Source organism: the organism of the source record quoted next, unplaced genomic scaffold (genome assembly GCF_019419815.1).
Source record: "Pyrus x bretschneideri cultivar Hongxiangsu unplaced genomic scaffold, Pyrus_bretschneideri_v1 Contig8, whole genome shotgun sequence".
Classification (NCBI taxonomy): domain Eukaryota; kingdom Viridiplantae; phylum Streptophyta; class Magnoliopsida; order Rosales; family Rosaceae; genus Pyrus; species Pyrus x bretschneideri.
In genome coordinates, this window is record NW_025999820.1 from 9,804,885 (window position 1) to 9,820,272 (window position 15,388).

Genomic DNA, 15,388 nt, shown 5'->3' on the forward strand with positions numbered 1-15,388 from the left:
ATTCGAAGTTTCATAAAACAATACATCCGTTAAAATCCGAAGTTCTTGTAGGTGATTTGTTAGGATTACATGTAAATGATGCTTTTAAAAACAACTGTAAAATTTAGTTTGTGCAAATTACTTTATTGTCCATAATTTTATTATATGATAGAAGACAAAAATGTTTTTTCAGCCTCTTCTAGTTGATAAAAAGAGCTTCATTAATATGTGTTTTAAATTAACTTCTTTCTTACAAATTTTTTATCTGTAAATAAACTAACTTGAAATAGGTCTAATTTTATGGAAATAGATCTTCTCCGAATCCCTTCCACCAAATCCACCTAATCAATAAATTCAGACCCTTGAAATTTGATCAAACGGTTACAAACAGGGGGCCCCTTTAAAAGTTAGAATAACTTTAGCCGTTGGACTAAATTTCAAGGATCCGAATTAGATAATTTGGTGGATTTGGTGGAAGAGACTCTTTCCCAATTTAATGACCTAACAATTAGATTAGTCCAATTTTTAGTTATTTTTTATTTAGGTCCATGAATAGGACTCCATGTGTCAGCACTTTTTGTTGTTAGGGTGATACTTTTCATTGTGATTACTATTTTACTTTACTATAGCTATTCAATGAAAAAAAAAAAATAGAAAATAATACGATCGGTACTTTACTAGCTACTCCCCTTAGAGATAATCGCTAAAAAGATAGCAACTAATAGGGAAAAAAGTCGCTAGCTTCATACCGATCCCTTCCTTTTCATTTTTTATTTTAGTTTGTTTTTTTATTTTTTATTTTGTTAATGTTTCTTTTATTTCTCTTACTATAACAACAAACTATCATATTCGTGTTTTTCAAAATATATTTTTTCTATGCAAAATATATTATAAGTCATTTTTAAACACTTATAATCGATGATTTAAGACCCAAATTTAAAGATATTTTTCTATTTTCTCACTTTAAGAATCAATAAAAAATAGTTTCAGAACCTAATAATCGATAGAATCACATCCAAAAGTTTTGCAATATTTTCCTTAACTCCAGTGCAAAATATTTCTTAAAGCTAAAAATTTAAAAAAAAAAAATTTCACAAAAAACTATGTGCTATAAGCCGAAGTTAGAGTCATTCTATTCGCACCACATATTTCCTAAAATTAATTTAGGACATTTCCAAAATTTCGGACACCTATAAATCTCTTGGGGGGCCTCGCTATTAGCTATATTTTTTTTCTATTTTTTTTTCTCAACTCAGGTACCCTATTAGTCGGAATAAACCCAAATTTCGACTGATCTTTTACAATCTAAACTACCTATCATATAAGTAGTTTTACAGTCTAAACTACATGTCATATAAGTACTTGTACAAGCTAAACTACCTATCATATTATAATATTAGTCGGCATAAACTTAGATTTCAACTGATCTTTTATAATCTAAACTACTTATTATATAAGTACCTTTATAATCTGAACTACCTGTCATATAAGTACTTGTACAAACTAAACTACCTATCGTATTGTAACTACCTATCATGGTGGAATAAGGTAATTTACATGATTCTAACAGTAAGATGTAGTCCTCCATCTTGGTAATGTTAAAAGCCTCCAAAGCTACCAAAATCAATGTCAAAAGCCTCTTGAGCAATTACTTACATAAGACAATCTATGTATAATACTCGCAAATCATGTAGACTAGAATCATGTAACAAATACCAGCAAAAATGAAGCTTACTGTTGTAAACGACTCAACAAAAACATGTAAAATTACTTGTAGTTCTCATAGTTTCATGCGAATTCAAATTCAAATTTGGATACTAATCTGCAGGAATCACAAGGAAAATTCAAAGCAGTAATCGGATAGAGTTTTTGATGAAACGACGAGATTTGATAAGTAACTTTTTTTTTTTAATACAACGACATATTTTACACTAAAAAATATGAGAGTTTTTTTATGAAATAACGAGATTTGATGTGTAACTTAAAGTTCCATGTTAATTCTGGAAGAGTCATGATAAAACATTCAACGACAGTCGGTGCAATTTTGTTTTCAAACTATGGTCACTTTAATTGCTCTACTTATTAGACCAGCAATACATTAAACTCATATCAAAACATGCGGATCAGGATCCTTTCATGAGCAAAGGGTGAGGATCCTCCTGACCAAACTCATCGAGCCGTTGAAATTTTATCCAATGGCTACAAACAGGAGGCCCCTTTAAAAGTTATAATAATTGTAGTCGTTTGATAAAATTTCAACGGCCCGATGAGCTTGGTCAGGAGGATCCTCACTAAGGATAGGCAAATACCCATTGGTTATGGGTAACCGCAGTTATCTGCCCATTTAAATTTGACGGTTATGGTTATGGTTATAACCGTATGAAATTTAAATGAGCGGTTATGGGTATTACCTGCGGCTATAAAGGGTCATATAATATATATATATATATATATATATATTTATGCCTCACTTGAGAGCAAAAATATAGTTGATAGAATGGGCTAATGTTTAATATATGTGATTGAATATGCTAAAGCATTAGTGTTCCACAGTTTTATTTTGGAGTCTTTTGGAGTTTTGACCAATTCAAGATAATGATTACTTTGAGCATTTAGAAACATGTTATTATTAGATGATGCGTACTTATATATATATATATATATATATATATATTTAATTGGCTTCGAGTTTTCAATAAATATTTGATCCCAAAATTAGAAATCGATTAAATGGCTTGGACCGATGAGCATATGTTTCTAAATAAAAATTCAAATATTTATCAAATTAGCCTTTTAGCAGACTGATGCGTACTTACATATATATATATATATATATATGTATATGTATGTATGTATGTATACAAGAATATTAATTAATCTACAACCATGCATGATTCTTGTAATAGATTGACCGTCAAATAATTGAGAGACATCGCATATATTCATAAATAATATTGTTGTTAATATAAAAATACATGTTAAATGCACTTATAACGGTATTTAATAGCTAGAAAAAAGAAAATTATGACAAATTTCTTTTTAATTTTCAAGTTGTCAAAAAAATAGATAGACGGGTAAAAAAAAAAAAAAGTAAACGGGTACGCGGTTATGGGTAAATGGGTATGCGATTATGGGTATGGTTATACCCATTTATGTAAATATCCAACGGGTAAATGGTTATGTGGATAAAAGTTTAAACGGTTATGGATAAATAACCGCGGTTATCCGCCCAACATAACCGTTACCCATCCCTACATGTTGTAACATTAGGAATGGCAAAAAAAATTGCAAAAACCAATAACGATAGACGTTAACCCCCTTCTCCCTTCCTCCAATCCTCGCAAAGCGAAGGGTCTTGTTGGCTTGGGGTTGCTAGAAGACTTTCACCATCTAACATATATATCAGCAGAGATGATATTCTATATTTTCGATTGCATATATGACTGTTAGATGGTGAATATATTAACATACAGTAGCTAGTCCCTTAATTTAGAGGGCAGAGAAAATTGGAATATATATTTACTTTGAAGTACATATATAGCTGAAGGGGATTAAAATCATTATCCTTTTCGAATATTTTATGGGTTAAGTGAGATGCTTTGAACGTCAATAATGTTAGGCATACCAAATTTTGTGACAAGCCTAATATTTGGATGTTCACAGAAAATTCTCTGAGAATATCTATTTAGCAAATTAGATAAAAAGGTTTAGTAGAATGTATGATGAGAAAATAGCAGAAAATTATAAAAATATCAACTAAGCTTGATAAAAGATATAATTTATAATTAAGTTCGATAAGAATTCAGTTTTTTTTTTTTTCTTGTACAAATTCAGAGAGGAAGATTCGAACTTAAAACCTACAAGATAAATACTACAAATGCTTTGATCTTGTTTTCTGGGTTTAACATAGGCTAAAGGCAGGATGATATATGCCACCTAAACTTGCCATATACATATCACATTAGCAAGGGGTGCGTAGGTAGGAGTGCAAGGGCTCCATCAGCTTTCAATTTTCTGGAGAGTTTGAACTTGCTAACTCTATAGACTCGTTTTGTAATGTTTTTAAACACCTGAAAGCAGTTTTAAATATTTTTGGAACCAAATCTTAGTAAAAATGCAATTTAATTATGGAAAAGCACTTGAAGTGCTTGATGCTAAAAGCACACGTTGCTTTTAGAACACAAAAATATTTTATCTAAAAGAACCTTCAGTCATTTAAAAGCACTTGTCAAACGAGCTCTAGAACATTTGTAAACAAAAGGGACGTAGAGACGAGGGTGATCCTAATCCACGAGTGCTGGCGGAGCTTCCATCGCCTCCTCCTTTGGCCCGGAGAAAAATGGACAGCCTCCCATTGCTCCACGCCTTGGTATAAAACTATCAGCAACACGGTGTTATTAAATAGGATTATTATTGTAGAAAATAGTCACGTAATACCTGAGCAAAGTCTCCAAGACTGACAAAGGGGAGCGCCGGGGCAAAGGATGAACAGGCACAAGGGCACCAGATTTGTTCATCACTCCTGCAACTGTCTTTTTTATTTTCTTTTCACTTTCTGTTGGCTGGGATAAAATCTGAGTGAATTGTATTTTCTTTGAAGCAAAAATATGGAGAAAACAAGCATGAAAGACGAGGACGAAACTTCGAACTCCATATACAAATAAAATCAAGAGTATGTCATATATACACACCAGCCACACTGTACAACTTATATCCTCCTAACCCGGTTACAACCTTTTTTCATCACAACACAATGAGAAGCAGAGAGTATCAACTAGAACACAGAACCAAATCGTATGCTCGCTCGATGTGGTCTACCCTGCCGAAACCCTAAAGCTCACATTCCAAAATTCTGCCTAAACTTGTAATGCTAGAATTTCCAACTACAAGTTTCGCCAATCTAGTTTCCGCGAAAAGTTACATGGAATGGCGGCCATCTCTATCTTTCACCGGTCGCTCATCCTGAATTTCTTCCAAATCTTCGTCGTCTCCTCTCTTGCCTGCTTGTTCTTTCCAATATGCAACCAACTTCTTCAGCCGCATGATTTCTTTTGAAGAAACGTTTTTGCTTGGATCATTCACGATTGATCGGACTCTTGATGCATACCTGAATTTAGCATAAAGGTGTGAAATTATAGTAGTCATTACCTTTTGGGAGAAACATTAAGACTCAAATTATTTGTAATTAGAAAAAGTAAATAATAAAGAGAAGTGTGACATACATTAGAGAATTGTACGTCTCGTCCACATTTGATTCAGCAGGAGAAACGTTTACAAACATAAGCGTCTTCGCGTTACCACCAAGTGAATCACTCATTAGCATCGTTAACTTATGGTTCCTGTACGGTATGTGTTGACCACCGGAAGATAAAGAACTAATAACATCCCCAAGTGCTGAAAGTGATTTGTTGATACTTTGCGCTTCTTTAAGTTGACTACCTGAAGAGCCCGACTTCTTTATTCTTTCCGAACCAGCAAGATCCACAAAACTTAGCTACACATGATTATGTAAAAGAAAGATATTAATGAATATAATTTCCAAACAAATATTCAACTAGACCTGAAGTGAATGCAAACCAATGTGCATCACCTTAATTATTTATTTTGAAATATATTAATATACCTTTCCTCTTGCAACAGATTGGGTTTGAAGGTTGGTACTTTCGATGACAACAGAAACTATGAGGTGTGATCTTGAACTTTCATCGTTCATCTGAGTTCCAGCAGTGTGCCTTCGTTCTGAACCTCTTTGAATGACACTTTTCAGTTCGTCATGTGATGAAATTGAGAGAACTGTTACATTCTCAACCGAGACCATACCCTAACATTACAAAATCAACCATTGAGCGACCTTAAAGATGTGATACTAATCAACAGATCAGAATAAAAAAAATTAAATAACATGAATTAAGGATCAAATGTGATTAACCAAAAATACTCTTCACAGTCTAATAAAAAAACACTGGCCTCGTAGAATTACAAAGTATTACAGACATGTGAAGAAATTACCTTTGAATCTTTCTTGATCTCCAATTTCAAACGCTTGGCATTTTTCGGTAAGAGAAGGTCTACAAGTGTATCTTGATACAACTCCAACATGTATGCCTGCGTAAAAAATATTTACTCATTACCATTACCAAGTAGTAATTGAAAAAAAACCATTACCAAAAGCCTAAACAACAATGAATGTAATTCATATATTTCTTAGGGTGTTAAACTATATATGATAAGACTTCTTGTCCATCTTGTATTTTTTTCCCATTTTCTTCTATTTATATGGGACGTTTTTATTGTACTTACTGTATAGAAGTTTCCCATGTTCATAGGAAACGAAAGCAATTAACAATCTTATCTTGCCCTTGCAAGGGTTTTAAGTGGCGACCACTAAAATTGATCAATGTACAGAACCAACAAGATAATACCTTTAATGAAAATGAGAATTTGTTGTTCTCTCGCCTCAATATTTTAAACAACTCTGCAGTAGCTCGTGGAGTAAGTCCAGGATTAGTTTCTGAACCGTATATGGTATATGTCTTTCCGGAACCGGTTTGCCCATATGCAAATATGCACACATTATACCCATCAACTGCAGATTGTACCAAATACTGCATTACGTGCACGTAAAAAAAACATGTTAGAAATGATTTACAAATGTATATTCATAGCAATTAAAAAAATTAGATCTCTTTCGATGAAACCATTTAATACAAAAAAAACCTTACCCTTGTATCTTCAAAGACATCCTCTTGGGTGGCATTACCATCAAATACACGATCATACATATGTTGTTTCAATTTGTCATCTTTCCATGGATGTTCAATTGTGAACTCATCTACACTTTTAACTGTATCTCTTTCCTTTTCATTAATTTCTTTTTCACTCAAGGGTCTCAATCGACAGAAGACTCTAATCTTGCCTTTCATATCTGAAAAGTACATAGAATGGAAAAAATATCACGTCAGGGATACTAAAGGGACAGAACAAAAGGCTTACTTAAATATTGCAAAGATTTCAAGGAATGACAACCTTCTATGGTATTAAAATATCGCTTCCTCAAAAGTTGTTCTTCCTTGTAAAGCACTTCCATCTCAGCTAGCTGAGCTCCTTGCATCCTCAAGATGGCAGCAGTTTGCTCGTTCTTTCTATCAATGTCCTGAAATCAAACATGAATTTGTTGGCAATGTTTACCATTTTTGGAACCTTGTACATAAAATAAGAGAGTTTTAACAAAAAACCCATAGTAGTGTTCACTTTAACGAAAAACCACATTTTTACACTAAAAAGTCAATCCTGGTACTATTCACTTTACCCTTTATTTTGTCCTTATCATTAAAACTCAAAGTTTTCAAGCCCTTTTCATTGGTTTTCATATAAAATAAATACAACAAATGAAAGAAAACGCTTTATTAAAGAATCTATACAGGACCATTACCTCTTTCATTTCTCTCAGTTCCTCCAATTCCTTTAAGCTACTTTGTAATTCAGCAACCTCAGAGTTTTTGGTGGCAAGAGTTGACTTAAGACCTGCTAATTCTTGGTTAACTCCTTGAAGCTTCTTTTCAAGTTCAAACACTTGAAGTTTTAACGCTCTGCGCTCTTGCTCAAACTTTTTCCCGACAGAATCAATCTACATAATGAACACTCACTAAGATATTTGATTCTTCTATTGGGCACCAGAAACCAGAAACAAAGACATTACAATCATTAAAAAAGAAACAACGAACCAACACCAAATTAAGATGTCAAGAAAATTACCTCAACAGATTTAGTCTTTTCGAGGCCAGAAAGTCTTTGCTCCAATGATATTTTTTCATCAGATAGTCTCCTTATAGTTTTGTCTTTTGCTAACAATTCCTCACCACGAAGCTTTATCTCGTCTTCGAGCTTCTGCAATGCCTGTGTAAGATATTGTTTTCAAAATCCCTTGTGCCTTATCATAAACCACTTGATAGAACCAACTTAACTAAATTGATACCGAAATGTATTTTCATAAAAAACTTACGTGGTTAATTCCACCAACTTGCTGTGTTTTGTTATTTTTCTCTGCCAATTGATTACCCAAGTTTTGCAGCCTTGCTTCCAAGCTTTTTTTCTCTAGCAGTGCAGCCTAATAGATTTGAGAATCCAGTTAGAATATTTAAAGCACATTGAGTGCAAATACAATTAGTCACACTGACCTGAAGTGCCATATCCTTTTCATCACACAATGATCTAAGCCTATCATGATCACATCTAACTTCTGTCAGGTTTTGCTTCTCAAATGCCAAGGATTGCTTCAAACTTTCTAATTCTTCTTGCATGTTTGCTTCTTGTTTTTGCTTTTCACGCAATTCTTCCAGCAACTGAATTAACATAGTTTCATTCAACTACCAGGTAATAGCAGTAATCAACAATTCAGCATGTTAAAGTCTTATTTTCTTACTTGATCAGCATTCCTCTGAGACTCTTCAACAGCTTTTGACAAATCCTGTATACGTTTTTCATAAACTTCATCATCAGAGGGCTTAACATTGTTAGAAAGATCTCCGTTTGTTGAACCACTAGCAGCAGGCCGAGCTTTAGAGTAGCGCCTCAACATGACATCATTTATGTGTGTTTGAAGAGCAACACAAATTTCTTCACCCTGCATGGAAAGGAGAAATGCACATAAGTCAAAGAAACTTTAGTGAAGCGGCCTAAAAACCTCAAAAACAATGTATCAACAAACAGATAAGTTAGAGAGGTGCCAAAACCTGCTTAGTTTCAAATTGGAAAATGTGAAGAACACCTGCAACTCTCATCTTAAAGAAAACAGCAGTATTGCTACTACCAAATTGCATTATGTCTCTTAGCTCAGCTGAATGTAGATATTCCTTTGGAACTGGACGGAAAAAATGAACCTGTGGAATGTGATATCATAATGTCAATACAACGTTAAAACGAGGTGCGCACACACACATATATTATATTTGTATATAAAGTTATAAACTCACCCCTCTTTTGTTGATGCCCAAAATAATTTTCCCTGGAAGAAGTCCAATGGGATCATCAATCTTGCGAACACTGAAGAAGACTGAATTCCCATAAGGAAGTTGTCTCAGTATTCTCAAAAATTGTTGTCTTGCATCATCTTTTGTCAAATTTTCCTACAATACAACAGCAATGTCTTATACCAAAAGTATTATCTCCTTCAAAATAAAGACGTATGATTGAGGATGCATGCACAAGGAGTCACAGGCAACCAAATCAGATAACAAATTTGTATTTCTTTTTAAAAGTAACTGTACATAAGAACTCGTGCAACAGATTTCCATGCATATCAACTTAAAGTTTTACCACTCTGGTAACTTACCATTGAATGGTAACGAGAAAGAATATCAAACTCCCACTCTCGTTTTGCTCGTGTGATTGCGATTTGTCTGGGTAGGAAGCGTTCCAAAAGCAAATTCCAGTCACTGAAAAATATTAACCTCAAGTTAAGATTGAAAGACCAACTATAAACGTGACATGATCTAAAACAATAACAGATAACAAAAGGCCAAATAAAATATGGAACAAAAAGGTAGCAAGAAACTGACGTGCATGATTCAGGATTGCGCAGAAATCCGATGTCAACCAAGATTTGCAATGCAGACAGCTGGGCAGCATCATCTCTTCCAACAGGATAATTTCCCAGTATATAATCATGTTGCAACTATAACATAACAACATATAAACAAACTTTGGAGGTTAATCGCAATAGTCTAATACTACTGTAGAAGTTAATCATCAAGATAGAAATCATTATGTTCACAAATTCAACTTGAGCTCTTGAAAGCAACGTTTACCTTGGTGTCATTCAAAAAGCCATGTCAAAACAACAGGTCAACAAACAATGCTCAATTTCTTTTTTAATGAGCATCACAAAAGAAAAACAACAAAGGATTAGGAAGCTTAGTAATACTTTTATTGAGATTACGCACCTGAACGTAGGACAACTGCACAAACATTGGATCTGTGACAGCTTCATCCGACTCCCGAAACAGCTTTTTCTTAAATGTCAGCTTGCAATGCAATATTTCTCCTTTACTTCGATCCTTTGCGGCCTTGAGTTCTGCTAATAGATCCCCTATGTACTTGTTGTCATCTAACCCAATATACTCCTCTGTGTGACAAGAAAATGCATATCAGATAATGTTCAGTGAACCCTAACATAGGAAACCACAAGGTTGAAAAATAAAAGAATACCATTTCCAGGATCAGGTGATTTGGAGCCAGTTACAACTTTGCGGCATTCAAACAGACTAAAGCTAGAAAGAGCTGAGAGTTTAATTACCCCTGCAAGTTCCTGAACGCGACATGGAAAACTATCAAAATCATAATCAAGAAGACAGATGTATGACAGAACAAGAATAAAGAAACTTTTAACAGTAAAAAACTGGGGCGTATTATTATTACAATCCTATGAGTACTTAAAGGTGATGGATCGTAATTGCAAATCACAAATATAAACTAAACAGATTCAGTGGCAAAAGACCTTGTGAGTTAGACAAGTCAGCAACACAACTGTTGTTACTCATCATACTGGATAATTCAGAGTCATTATGCCATAGTCAGAAGTAATGACTTAAAAAAAGGTTCAAGTTATTAAGCGATTGAAACAAAATTTCTTAAATATCAGTACTTCAAATGTGTGTCAAATACACCCAGTATGTTGCTACTGTATCTGTATCACCCTAAATATTTACTTTACCAGAAAGTTGTTTGCTTAAAATGTGAATTTTGTGATGACCTACCAAAGCAAAGGCTTGCCAGTTGCCACTATGTTTGACCGTAAGGCACATGTAATTCTGCTTTGCATATTCAACTCTTTATTTTTGTGATATTTTGTCCTTTTACTCTTTGGTACCCAAACAGATAGTGCACATTAAAGTTGATAAGCCTACCTCAACAGCATCGGCCACTGTTGTTGCCATTTCATATGTGATTTCTTCAAAGGTTTCATCCAAGAAAAACACAATTGTAGTTAGCTTTCGACCAGTTAAAAGCGCTTCAATCTCCTCGCGGCCTGGTATTGTATGCCTAGGACCAGCCTTTACAGAACGCTTCAAGGCATTTAATGTATTAATTGCTAGAACTCGAACCTCAGAGTCAATATTCACACCATGTGCTACATTGTGGACATACTCGGACAAATACCCCCCAATGTCCTTGCTAGGAGGCATAGAGGATGAACACAGATACATTAATTCCCATGCTTTGATCAAATATTGCCTGTTATAACAAAACCAATTAAGTCAAGTCATGGAGCATAAAATTGAAAATAGTTTACCACTGCCTTTTACACACCCAAATCTTATCTATCATAGAAACAAAACACTATGACTGAAAAGAAAACGATGCATACTTATCGGGATTATTTCTTGTTTGTTTTGAAATCTGAACAAAAAGTTCATCCCGAAGCTCTGTCCGCTTCAAGGTTTGCTTAAACATCTTTCCAACAAGCTCTATCCGTTCATCTAAGCTTGCTGGAGTAACTCGATCATCAGATGAATCAACTCCCATGTACTTCAAAATGATTTGGAACAGTTTCATTGCCCGGCTTACCAGGTCACTATTGATTTTCAGTAATGATGTAGGTATTGGATCCTGTAAAAGCACATAATTTTAGCTCTTCAAGAGTTTTATAGTTTAATAAATAGAAGTTTTATGAAACATAGCATGTAGTTACCTTTTGGTAGCACAGCATATCCTCAAAAGTGAACCTCTCTCGGGGTTGTGGACCAACGGATTTTTTTGTAAAGAATCCACGTTTTCCAGCGGACTGAATCTGTTTCTGCATCAACCTCAAAAATCCTTCTACCTATTTTCAAAAGAAAATAAATTATATAAAGAACATAACGACTGTTGATTGCCCTAAAACAATGAGCAATAAATATTATATGTATTCGAGTAATTTAATTTCTGGAACAAAAAAGACTACAAAGGAGAATGACCACCGAAATGTATGCTTGTACATGTTGTGTAGGTGTGTGTGAGCATATCCCGTTGATTATTAGAGAATATATGCTCCTACCTGAAATCTATCAATCAAGGGTATTGCACCAGCAAGTTCTGCTGGGATGTCCATGGACAAGGTCCTTGGTGTTCTGCAATTAACAAGTGGAGAAAATGCTGACAGTCAAAGGCAATACGACGTCATAACAAGTAAACTGCTATCCGCTTATCAGCTTTGCAAACCAGAATGTTGAAGAACCCATCTTTTTTATTGTACCATTATGAATTAGACATCATGACCGATTTCAAATCACAATTTTACAACCAGAGATAATATGTCATGCCTCACTCTAGATTATGCTTCCAAATAAAACAGGTAAGCGGAACAATGAAGGCATTCAAAGCCCAATTCAAAGACACGGGCTAAGAGGAACATGCGAGTGAACATACTGCGGTGGCAAGCTGGAGCTGTCACTGTCATAATCATCCCCATTTGCAAATGCAGCAGCAGCAGAGCTGTGTAAAGGAGTTGTATTCCCATTGCCATTGCTAGAGCTAAAAGAAGACCTACTTGTTCTCACACTTTGCGCCATTGACGGGTGCAGGTCCATTGTCATTTCAGTGCAACCCCTACAGACAGACACGCACACACATACTTCCCAGAACCAGCTTCAGTTCCTCAAATCATTCAGGTACGAGGTTATCTTCCTTAAATTCAGAACAACACAAAAACCAATGCAACAAAAAACCAAGTAAAAAACACATTCATACGAAACGTTACACAATCAAAACACAATCTGTTCATCCTAATAATTTCCAGAAACCTCCAAAAACCAAAAAATAAACACATAAAGCCGACAATTTCCATGGTAAGGCAGCAGCATCAAGCCACTAACGACCAAACCCGGAAAATAAAAAGCCTCAAAAATAAAAAAAGCTCCAACCTTGATGAAATTATTGCCTGCCTGCAATTGGGTCTTTGGATTTTGCCTCTGAGGAAATAACAGATCGAGAGACAGAACGAACAGAGAACAAAAAAACCCAGAAAAAATCAAATGTAATGTGACATTCATAAATCGATTAAACAGGGAAGAAGAAGGTCTCTTTCTCTCTGACACTGACCTCTGCAAACATGAACGATCGGAAAGAGGAGAGAGAGAGAGGGAGGAGAGAGAAAGAGATCTGAGCTACAAAAATAACCCAGCCACACCACTGCTTCCAGTGAAAAGCAGAGAGAATCACGGGACTATTATAAATGACAAAGGGCACTTACGTAAATTCAGCAAACATTTATTTTTTAAAGCTTTTGCTTTTTTTATTGCGCGTTCGGTGCGACTTTGTGTGCATTTCAATTCTTCGAGTTTTCCGAGCACGAAATGACCATTATATCCTCGTACCTCTACCCATATGCAATTCGAATTTTTCGTTTTTTTTTTCCCGAGGAGGAGGGTGTTTTTATTGGTACGATGCATATAAAATTTGAAAAGGTATGGAAGGGTATTATTGTAATTTAGGGAGTGTCCTGGGACGGGAGGGAGATGCCCCCCAAACTTTGGGCCTTCCACCCGCTAAAGCTTGTACTTGTGGGAAGTTTTTTGGTGATGGGCCCATCCCATCTAACTTTATCCTTACAAGTTTCCTACTTTAGAAGCCAACAATTTCACTTTTGTTTACGGTTTTACTTAAAATTTACAAAAAATGAGAGAAAAAATAACAATAATATCTTTTGTTGAAGCTCAATTAGTACCTACAAATTTGGATATGATTCTAATTTTTAAATGATTTTTATTTTGTTTGCCCATTTTTAATGTCCAAGCATAATTCACAATCTAACAATATAACGTCACATGTTAATATCTTTGAGTCTTCCTTACCACGAAATGGTTGATTATTGTGACTTATCCATCAGCTGGTCATTTTATATATATATATATATATATTAATAAAAACACTTATTGTCAACCAAAATCCTATGAAATTACCAGTTTAACCATCTAATTAAAACAGAACATGAATAAGAAATATGGGGCAGAAATGTTATTTCACACAACCAAATTTTGCTGTTTTTTTTTTTCAAAACCTCACCTACATGTAATCATAACAAATCTTTAATTTAAAAAAATAATAATAAATAAAAATAAAAATAAATAAAAACTTCTCATTCCCACATTCTCTATCACTCTCTTCCTCTCTTCCTCTCTCCTTTTATTTCAAAGCCAAAAATAAAAATTATTCTCACACATTTTGTGTGTGCCCATATGCTAGTGTGTGTGTGTGTGTCTCTCTCTCTCTCTCTCTGTATGATAAGACATTGTTTAATCATAACATTCTCAATTAGGACTACATTAACTTAGTATTTTGTAGTTCTTAAAAGATTCTTCTACCAATTTAAAACTTAGTAATTTGAAACTTTAGTTGTGGTTTTAATAACAATTTCATCATGTTCAAGTTCAATTAGTACTACATGTTTGGACATGATTTCACTTTTAAATGATCATGATTATATTTTTGCCTTTTGAGATTGGTTCAAATAGATTTAGAGTCTAACATCATAACAAGTTAAGTATCTAATAACACAATATCGTTATAATCATAACATTTACAGTCATACGTATTTTTGTCAATTTTACCGCCTTACAAATCTACCAATTAAGAAAATGTCATATTTACCCTTTGTCAATGTCAAAAGTATAGGAACACCCAATGCCTTAGAAGGTCAGAAAATTCTCAAGTCATGCCATGTCCCATCGGGAGCCTGCATTTCAAACAAGGAAATTGGGTCCCTATTTATTATATTTTTACAAAAATGGATATTCAAAGTATCTTGCTTTGCTATATAGAAATGCCCCTAATGTCAAGAAGCCGGCATTGCCGGCAAGCATGCCAAATGTAGAAGAAGAGTTTAATACAACTCACGAGTATTGCCACTTGATTGACTTAGCAACACAAATTTGGATATATGAATTTATTGCTTAATTAATTAGATTTGCGTTTTTTTTCATATGACAACTACGTAGTCACCAAGTGATCAAAAAATGCATAGTCACTCAATTTTAATTTTAATCTCAGCTCTCAACGACAAATCTAAAGTTGGATGATCATAAATTTTTAGTTACGAAAAGTAAAAATGAAACTCTTCTGTATAAATGTCATAAATGACAGAAATAAACAATAATAACCCAGAAAGTAGAACAAGTCAAGGAGCTTAAATTGCTATAAATGAAATCATGAGAAAGTTGAGAAGTGGGTACGTCTCACAAACAAATGGGCCTAATGAGAACAACCAAGTAAAAGCAACCAACTGCACTCCATCTACATCAAATTATTTATAGCAGCAGGTGAAAAGAGGGTCCATTTTCTGCTTCTTTGGACAAATTGCCCTCCAACAATGATGGTACCTTTTAATTTAAGCAAACCCTAATCATCACATTTTGGAACCACCTAACTTATTATT

General features: G+C 34.3%; 1 protein-coding gene across 2 annotated transcripts; it reads right to left on the reverse strand.

Annotated features, from left to right (window-relative positions):
• Nucleotides 1-4,611: 4,611 nt before the first annotated feature.
• On the reverse strand, nt 4,612-13,123 carry LOC103959127 (kinesin-like protein KIN-14E). 2 transcript variants are annotated; one of them, XM_009371472.3, is made up of 24 exons: nt 12,879-13,123; nt 12,385-12,642; nt 12,014-12,086; nt 11,669-11,800; nt 11,345-11,586; nt 10,884-11,211; nt 10,186-10,285; nt 9,921-10,102; nt 9,537-9,652; nt 9,311-9,413; nt 8,952-9,104; nt 8,712-8,858; nt 8,402-8,602; nt 8,157-8,321; nt 7,982-8,086; nt 7,735-7,875; nt 7,412-7,606; nt 7,006-7,132; nt 6,702-6,904; nt 6,402-6,584; nt 5,989-6,084; nt 5,603-5,800; nt 5,202-5,473; nt 4,612-5,086 (listed from the first exon to the last, which is right to left on the reverse strand). In XM_009371472.3, exons 2-24 carry the CDS (start codon nt 12,549-12,551, stop codon nt 4,897-4,899), a joined length of 3,819 nt encoding a protein of 1,272 aa, XP_009369747.2. In that variant the 5' UTR covers nt 12,552-12,642; nt 12,879-13,123; the 3' UTR covers nt 4,612-4,896. The 2 variants fall into 2 exon arrangements, with proteins under 2 accessions (XP_009369747.2, XP_048431453.1); XM_048575496.1 differs by lacking the exon at nt 12,014-12,086 and having other exon boundaries at nt 12,385-12,638.
• Between the last annotated feature and the right edge of the window lie 2,265 nt (nt 13,124-15,388).

Bases quoted from the DNA above. Each gene is read 5' to 3' on its own strand.
- LOC103959127 (XM_009371472.3), bottom strand. From the start codon at position 12,551: ATGACAATGGACCTGCACCCGTCAATGGCGCAAAGTGTGAGAACAAGT. The intron at 6,905-7,005 runs GTTGTCATTCCT...TGTACTTTTCAG, and splicing joins ATATTTTAATACCATAGAAG to ATATGAAAGGCAAGATTAGA. The intron at 6,085-6,401 runs GTATTATCTTGT...TTTTTTACGCAG, and splicing joins AATTCTCATTTTCATTAAAG to GCATACATGTTGGAGTTGTA.